Source organism: Eucalyptus grandis, chromosome 5 (assembly GCF_016545825.1).
Source record: "Eucalyptus grandis isolate ANBG69807.140 chromosome 5, ASM1654582v1, whole genome shotgun sequence".
In the NCBI taxonomy this organism is placed as follows: Eukaryota; Viridiplantae; Streptophyta; class Magnoliopsida; order Myrtales; family Myrtaceae; genus Eucalyptus; species Eucalyptus grandis.
Genome location: NC_052616.1, coordinates 6,403,794 through 6,413,229, shown reverse-complemented (window position 1 = coordinate 6,413,229; position 9,436 = coordinate 6,403,794). Strand labels below are relative to the sequence as shown.

The 9,436-nt window shown below is 39.4% G+C and overlaps 1 protein-coding gene across 1 annotated transcript; it reads left to right on the top strand.

Moving 5' to 3' along the window:
- The first annotated feature begins 4,847 nt into the window (after positions 1-4,847).
- Positions 4,848-8,903, top strand: LOC104443730 (methylsterol monooxygenase 1-1). The gene is given in 6 exon segments (XM_010057243.3): positions 4,848-4,996; positions 4,999-5,285; positions 5,849-6,171; positions 7,916-8,063; positions 8,149-8,181; positions 8,441-8,903. Coding segments are annotated over 6 exon segments (915 nt in total). The 5' UTR covers positions 4,848-4,956; the 3' UTR covers positions 8,525-8,903.
- Positions 8,904-9,436: the final 533 nt, after the last annotated feature.

Below are 9,436 nucleotides of genomic sequence, written 5' to 3'. Positions count from 1 at the left end.
CGATTTTTGCCCCCGCCTCTTGCAGCGTGAGTCGAAACTCACTCCCCGAAACTTACGCGTCCCCACCCCATCCCCTCTCGAGAAGGTGGGGATTTGAACTCACCTCCCCCTTCCATGTTGGAAGGGTGGTCACTAGGCGAATCCCAATGGTTAATATGGCTAACTTAGTCTTAAATATTTTGGCAATTTTCCAATTTTGTTAATTTAATCATTTTAGTTATGTTTTAGTGGAAATCACTAATGTGATGATTCAGTTATGGATAATTTTTGGATTTCTTTCTTTTTCTTTTATCTTTTTTCCTTTTTCCCTCCATTGTTCATTAATGGTGCACATGACAAAATTTCTAGAACAGAAATTGATTTCTCAATTTCTATTTCAAAAATTGAGAAGTTAAAAATTTTAGTTTTTGACTTTTTCTTCAAATCAATTTCTAGAATAGAAATCCGTTCCAAAAACAGAAAAATCAAATTGCGTTACCAAATGGATTGCTTTCCAAAACCTGTTTCGGAAACGGAGAAACAGAGAAATAAAGAAGTAGAAATTTTATCATGCGCAGCCTAAAAGGGTTAGTATGGGAGGATAACTTCAAGGCTCTCATTGGTGGCTGATCGAGGACAAAGAAAAAAAAACTAAAAAGATAAAAAATTTAAAAATTCAGAAAATTCAGAAAATTGAAAAACTTGCAAAAATTATCCATGTTGAAGTCAATTGTGCCACATAATACCACTGATATTGAATAGATTACCGTATTGGTGATTTCCGATCAAAATTAGCCAAATGACTAAATTAACAAATCATACAAAAGTTTAGGACTACATTGTAATATATATTTAAATCATATCACCTAAATTTAGGCGAGATGGCTTTTGGAAAATTACCGAAGTGGTGTAGGTGTTTATCAAACACTGTATAAGAGTTCCAATTTCTCTTTTTACGTTGACTCTTGAATAGGAAACACGAAATAACCAAAAAAAAAAAAAAAAAAAGCACTAGGAAGAAGACGATCACAATCAATTATGTAAAAGAGTATTTAAATGTAAAAGAAACAAGAAAATAAAATGAAATAACTAGCGTTTATCGATTACTTGATAGCATTTGCTACAAACTACGATTCAACATTTATACTCCTTGGATCAAAAAAGGAAAAAAAAAAAAAACTATTCATACTACTATTGTGGTTGCAACCAAAATATGAACACATTCTATGTGGCTTCTAAAAATTCAGCAATATGCATTTGCAAGCGGTTGCCAATCATATCGAATAATTCGACAACCATTACTTCTCTGCTCTTTCGTGCCCAACATTGACAATTACTTCTATAGTTCGTGGCTCGAGTTCTTGACGGTTAACAATGGCTTATATTTTCCGACATTCGTGGTCAGTGACCTCCATGATTAATGGGCCACCACAGCACGATCGTGTTAGTCTTATTCCTCCGCGTCTATAACAGTTTGCATAAGCGAATTACATCTGAAATCATCAGACCCAATTACTTAGGCAATTACCTCTCGTTGCATTCGTGTTAATAGCCTGTCAGTGGCAGGGGAGGGAAAGAAAAGAGAAATAAATTTGGGGGTGGGGGGAAGAGACGAGGGAAAGAAAGGAGATGGGGCTATGAAGCCTGGACAAGTTGCCGGAGCTTTTGTGTCGTGTCCGACACGCTTGGACACACTTGAACATGTTCGAACACGTGGTCAACATATGTTGACATGTTCGGACACATGATCAACCTTTCTCGGACACATTTGGACGCGTTTGAACACGCGGTCAACTCGTGTTGAAAAATCCGACACGTGGTCAACCTTTCTCGATATGTTCCGACGCGTATGTCGAGAGAGGATCATTGAAGAAGACGATGGAGGGTGGAGACGAAGCCGAGACGATGAGGGAGGGCCGGTGGTGAGGCTGCAGCTGTGAAAGAGAAAGGGCCAGAGGCCCTTCGGCGAGCGACTGCGATGAGGCGACCGGGAGAGAGCTGTGCGACGAGGAGGAAGAAGAGGCTGTAGTTAGGGTTTTAGTAAGAAGAGGGGGAGGGTGGTGGGGGACGATGGAAAGAAATCGAGGCTGGAGTGAGGGGTGGCGTGACAATGGAAAGAAATTAGGGCCGGAGAGGGCGGTGGCGTGGGCTGGGAGGAGAGATAAACCGAGGAGGAGGGGGAGGGGGAGAGAGAGCAGGGAAGAAATCGATGGAAGATTTTGGGGGTGGCGTGGGAGCAGGTGCTACAGGGAAGGGAGGGGGAGAGAGAGAGAAGGGAAGAAATCCAGGGAAGATTTTGGGGGTGGTGTGGGGGATAGGGGAGAGAGAAACTGGGGGAGGGAAATGATTTTTTGGGGATGAGAGTTTAGAGAGAAAAGACTAAAGAGAATGAAATAATTTTTGGGAGCTTTTTTGGGGAATAATTTTGAGCGGCAAAATATTTTTGTTATAAAAATAAATAAATGAATTAAAAAGTGATTTCGAAAAATAAAAATATTGAATGTTAAATAATAATAAATTTTGATGATTATAGAATATCATAGATTTATTTAAATAAAGTTGATTCTATTTTTTTGTTAGTCAATAGTTTTGTTCATAATTTTTGTTAAAATTAAAAACATGTTCCCAAATATGAGTACACATTAATTAGGAATATATCTTTTAAATTTTATATGAATAGTTTTATTAATATTATTAGTGTAAATTCATTGTAAACTCTTTTTATTTATTTATTTATGAATCAATCAAATTAATTAAAAATAAAAATATTTATTAATAATAACGTGTCTCAATGTGTCCGAATTCTCTATTTTTTAGAAATGACGTGTCGGCGTGTCGTGTCGTGTCGCATGTATGTGCTACTTAGGTTAGGAGTGGACCTAATGATGGGATTTTTAATTGGAAAAATAAATAAATGAAATTAAAAATTAATTTCAAAAAATAAAAATAATGAATGTTGAATGGTGATAAATTTTGGTCATTATAGAAGATCATGGATTTATTTAAATAAGTTGATTCTAATTTATTAGTTTCATTAATAACTTTTGTCAATTTATTAATATTATTAGTGTAAATTCATTGTAGGCTCTTTTTTTAATTAATTAATTATTTAGAAATTTGAATCAAATTAATTAAAAATAAAAATATTCATTTAATGAAACTAGGTTAATAGTGGTCCTATTGCTGATCAAGTCGAACTTCATTCACTGACACTCACATCTTAAGGCTCAATAGTTTCACTTTGTTTTGTTGTTGACATTTATTAGCCGCTTTGTCAACCGTCTATATTTGTCGATTAAGGGTCTGTTTGCTAACTTGCTCAATAGTGAATGATTCTATTTTTTTTGTTTTCTATAATAAAAAAAGAATAGAAGTCTATTTTGTAAAATTTTTGTTCCTGGAAATAAATTTGGATTAGAATCAAGAAGTAAAAAAATGTTTTTTTTTTTTTTTAAATTTTTGGGAACAATTCCAAAATCAAACCCAATCTATTATTCTTTTTTCTCTTTCCTTTTCTTATTTTCTCATTCTCTCTTCTTCTTCCTCCTAGCCGATCACTGACCATGGCCGACTACCGTTGGCAGTCACCAATGATTGACCAGGCAAGGTCTAGCGAGCTTGTCAAAAGCTCCCCAAGCTAGAGCGAGATCTAGTGAGCTTGATGGAGACTCACTTGGCCACCATAAACCTTCACCTTGCCTAGGCGTCTCGAGGTCAAGCCTTGCTACTTGAGCCTTGTTGGTGGCCTGGCGAGGCAAGGCCTGGCCTGGCCTAGATTTGGCAAGGTTGAGGCTCGTGGTGGCTAGGCGAGCCTCAGATAGCGAGCTCATCGAACCTCACCCAGTTGGTCGTCAACCACCGTTGTGGCTGGCAACCACCATAAAGAAGGAGGAACAAGAACATAAAAAGGAAAAAAAAAAGGAAAAATATACTAAAAGTATTACAAAAATTATAGAGATAAACAGTGGCAGGCCATAAAGAAGGAGAAAGAAGGAGAGAAAAGGAAAAGAAAAATGAGAAAAATATAATAAAAGCATAAAAAAATTAAAAGAAACAATAAAATATAAAAGTTTTACCAAACGCATTTTCATTCTAAGAATAAAAATTTTGGATAGCTATTAAATACCTTCAAATGCTCAGAAATTGTTCTTGAGAACAAAATAAGAAAAAGTCATTTTTAAGCTGAAATTATTATCGGAAATAAAATGATTACCAAACACATCCTAAGAGCTCTCGACACATAGTGAATTTTAATTCTATCATGACTTCTAATTTGAGTTGAGAACTCGAACAATTTTTTGGTGTCAACACCGTCATAGGAAAATGGATGCCAAAAAACCCTACAATTCATTGAGATTCTTATAATGAGGGTCCGTAATAACCAAAAATTAAAAAAAAAAAAAAATTGGAGATATTAATAATTGGATTAATATCACAAAAAACCAAACTATATCCACTGTGACACAAATACTCCGAGTTTTTTTTTTTTTTTTTTTGTGTCATAAGAAATTTTAAACTTGCTCACTATGACACAAATATTCTAATTTTTTTTGTGTCATAAAAAATCACAAATTTATATCTGTGCACAAATATAACTATGATGGAATTTAAATCGAGATATATATATATATATATATATATATATATATATCACACATGTATAAATTTAAGTGTATTTACATCGCGATGAATAAGTCTATGATTTTTGACGGCACAAAAAAAGGTTCCGGATATTTGTAACAAAATGACATAATTTGAAATTTATTGGGTGGTATTTGCCTTTAATAATTTATCAATGGATTTCAGTTCCATTGCGGGAAATACGAACCAGAGTCTATAAAAATCTGGAGGACCTGTCATCCTCTCTCTGCCTATTCGATTCGTCTGCAAGCTCTGCAGTTTTCTGACTCCATTTCGTCACTGCATACCTCCCCAATTCCCCGCCGCCCGCCGCCCACCGCCCGCCGCCGGCGACCAATGCTGCCGTACGCGACGATCGAGGAGGCGGAGGCCGCCGTGGGCGGGGCCTGACGCTGGCGGAGACGCTGTGGTTCCGGTACTCGGCGTCCAAGTCGGACTACTTCCTCTACTGCCACAACGTCCTCTTCCTCTTCCTCGTCTTCAACCTCGTCCCCATCCCGCTGGCCTTCGCGGAGCTCACGCGCTCCCTCGGCCTCGACCAGTACAAGATCCAGCCCAAGGTCCGCCTCTCGCTCGCCGAGATGCGGAAGTGCTACAAGGACGTCAACCGCGTGTTCTTCCTCGTCGTCGGGCCCCTGCAGCTCGTCTCCTATCCGTCCATCAAGGTAGGGACTTTGTGGGTTCCTTTGAAGTTTCTGCCGTTGTGGAGAAGTGGGTTCTGCTGTTTTGGTTGATCGGAGCGGCGGTTCGTGTCGTGTTGGATTTAGCATTTTTAGTTCTTTTGAATGATGAAATACCGAGCGATGCTACAGGAATTTTGACAGAACATGTCAAAATATGTTGAATTTCCTCTGTTTCTGATTTGTCTTGCTCTGAGAAATTTGTCTAATTTTTTGTGCATATGTTTGGACTGTGCCATTCTCGGTTAGATGGTGCCATTCGTGGTCTCTTCTCTATTGCTTGTTTTGTAGATACTCTGAGAACTTTGTCTAATTATTTGGGCATATGTTTGGACTGTGCCATTCATGGTTAGATGGTGACATTCGTGATCTCTTCTCTTCAGCTTGTTTTGTAGATACTCTGAATGATGATGCATTGCTCTGTTTCTTTTTGAGATGAAAAGGATGATGTTTTGCACTGTTATCTCGTGCCTTTCGGCGACGTGAATCTTCTTTTCTGAAACCAACTTGGAGTTATATAATTTAAGGGCTCTTCTTCCTATTTACAGATAATTGGTATTCGGACAGGATTGCCATTGCCCTCCAGATGGGAGATCCTGTCACAGTTGGTGGTGTATTTCCTCGTGGAGGATTACACCAACTACTGGATCCACAGGTTCCTGCACAGCAAGTGGGGATACGAGAAGATCCACTCCGTCCACCACGAGTTCACGGCGCCGGTCGGCTACACTGCGCCGTATGCTCACTGGGCGGAGGTTCTGATCCTGGGGATCCCGTCTTTTCTCGGACCGGCTTTGGCTCCTGGGCACATGGTCACTTTTTGGCTGTGGATAGCTTTACGGCAGATAGAGGCCATTGAGACTCACAGCGGGTACGCATGCGCTCAATAATCTACTATTCTTGCTTTAATCTTCATGCTTTTCACCTTTAGTCTGCTTGCTTTTCTTTTTTAATCATCTGTCTTGGCTGAGCACTTACTTTTTATAAGTTGGTAGTGACGAGATGATGCTATCGTGTTGGCATATTTACTTTTGTTTATGGCTGATCTCGGAACCCATTACATGTAAAGTACAGATTTTGTTAGGAACTTTGCACTTAATAATACTTTTTCTCCCCGTTCGTGGATGCAAACGACCATAAAGACCGGGTTTCCTTGTTTTTATGTGAGTGTATTATGAAACCTGTGTACAAGCATTTAACCTATATGAGCATGCATAGGTATGCATACGTGTTTCTCTTTGTTAAAAGGGGAAGATTCCTTGACACCTGGCGTGATCGAGTAGTTTTTCCTCGGGCTGGTGTTGGATTATTGCTGTTTTCATTAGTTTATTGCCTTCTAAAATCATGGCAATTGTTCATTTCTCTATGACTTCGTAGCTTCTCAGATTCTTGCCAACCATGATTTGCTGAATTATGTATTGTATCTTTCATGACTTTGTCTTGAGGGTCGAATCTCTCAGAAATGTTGTTGGCTTACTTATTTTAAAAGTTGATTACAAATTGCATGAATTGTTGGTGAAAAAAGAAAAGAAGCAGAACCAAGACAGGCTTTACACTCTTTCGGCTTTGAGGAGTATTTGCTGCTATTCATTCGTTTGGAGTTTTTCTGGCACACGTACAAATAGTCTAAGGGGCCACTATTAGTTGGGGAAAGGGGATAATAGTGAGGATGCTGAAGTTGGATTCACAGAATGACTAACTTGAAGGAGCTTTGATAGATTGTAAGAACAGCTTTTTGAAGTTTCAAATTTTAAGCACGTGATATAAATATGTGATTCTCAAAGTATTTGCTGCCTCATGCCTCATCACCTGGAAAGAATAGCAGATATTTCAATTCCTCACATAAACCCAATTTTAGGTTGTTCTTGTTGCCTTGTGCTCATCCCCAGACTTCATGTTTGGGCTGGAATATGCGAGAACCAACATTAGACATTTTACCCTGAAGCAAGTGAACGAAAAGCCACTTCATAGTTGCGGTTCTGTTCTGGAGTTTAGGGATTTCAACTATCAAATTGATCCTTAATGTTTCTTTTGGGGAAATCATTAAGAATCCTGCAGTTCTTGTCACTGTACTCTTCTTTCCCCTAAAAAATTTGTAGGCCCAGTCAGACTGAAACTGTGCATAACTTCCAGATACTCTTGTCTGCTGATGCTATCCAAATTTCTCTATTGATTTGAAACCTGCCAAAATCTGCATCAAGATAAGGACACATCTCTAAAAGATCAAATCTTTATTTTCAGCTTTTCATTTTGTTGGGTACGTGGAAAATAGAATACAATTATGTCTGAAAGGTCATGCCGAGCAACTTCACTGATGACCAGAATTGGCCCCATCGGTGCAGTTGCAAATCTCAGGAAGATCTGAAAGCAGCTTCTTGTATGACATTATTTAAATTTGTTGTACAGCAAAGCTGTCACCACTTTTGGATGCTCTTTGCATGCCGCGCGTGTAAATTTGCCATCTTTCCCTTGTATGCCAATGCTCTGCTTGTTTCTAGGAGACGCCAAGTGAAATTATCTCTTTATAGGGTAATGCTTTCTAGATGCACGACCTTGATCAAACCTCTTATGTTTTAGTGAGTGATCCTCGTGGCGTAATTTGCCTCTCCGTGCAGGTATGACTTACCATGGAGTCCAACCAAGTACATTCCATTCTATGGAGGTGCAGAGTACCATGATTACCATCATTATGTTGGAGGACAAAGCCAGAGCAACTTTGCATCTGTCTTTACTTATTGCGACTTCATCTATGGAACTGACAAGGTGAGCACACCTTTTGTCAGTGCTCTACAACTTTTGAGGTTTTATTGGTTTGAACATCACAAACTAATTTTTCTCTTTTTGCCAGGGCTATCAGTACCACAAGAAGGTTCTTGGTAAGGTAAGGTTTTAGCATCTCGGTTTGTTTGGCACCCTAGATTCTTAAACCAAAAGGAAGACCTAAGGCATCAACAAATTTTATAGCTAGAACCCACTTGACATTTTTGAAGTCCAGGAAGGCATATTCATGTTTTGAGTAGTGTTGATTTTTTTCACAACCTTTTGCCATTCCTTTCTGTGACAAGTTGAGGGTTTTTTATGATTATCTTCCCATTTTCTTTGTTCTTACGTCTATCTATCTGGTCCTTTTCAATCTTCAGTTGAAAGGCATGAACGGAGGCACTGGCACTGGGCTAAACAGAGGAAAATACGATTGCCCTAGCGACGAAGTGAAGAGTGATTAGCCGTGGCTGTGCACGGGGACTTCTCCAGATAGTTGTAGCATTACTAGCGACATCTCTCGGAAGCCTTTTTGACTCTAAGTTGACCATCGCCGCTCTAGTGTGGTAGCAGTGCTAGTAAATTATAGATGAAGGCTAGGAGATGGGGCTGGAGAGGGTTTCGAGTTGTGGCATTAGATTGTGGTAATTGTCGATGTAGAGTGTTGTTCTTTTGACGTTTGTTTCAGGGAGTCTGTTCGCTGCTGAAACTAGAACGCTCCTAAATACCATTCGCCTCGACAAACCATTTGTACAACCATTCAGTTCACGCGTCTGATTCTGTACCGTGGAATTTGCTGCGTCTCCCCTATAAAATGTTCAGCGGTTGACAGTTTGAAGCTTCCTTGTTTGAGCGGCTCTTTATATCGCCCTCTTTCCGTCGTCCGGGAACCCCGATATGCTCGTCCCTGAGCCGATTGCCGGACACTGCATGAACCGGAAACAACCATCCGAATCCATCTTGAATCAGGCAGCAGGTATGCTCGCGTACAGGAACTTGTGTATCTGTAAACGCCCCCACGTTAATTAGAAGACGTAACCGGGAAAATAAATTATAACAACACTAAATTTTTACCTCCCGCCATGTTTAGAATCACTGGGGAGATATATACTACTAGGAGAAAACCAACCGACGGCAGACGGTTCGTCACCATCGATTACTACAAAGCATAAAAAATGCCTGGGAAGAACATCCGATTATGTCAACGAGTACAAGGAGAATCAAGACACAGAGAGCTCAAGATATACTCCTTCAACGGCAAGAACAGCTTCAAGAAAGTTCAAGAATCGCCATTAACTTGTCGTTCCCTTTGTTCATTCTGTTCGCTAACCCTGCTCATTACATGCGTAGACATGTTCGTGCAAAAGCATATACAA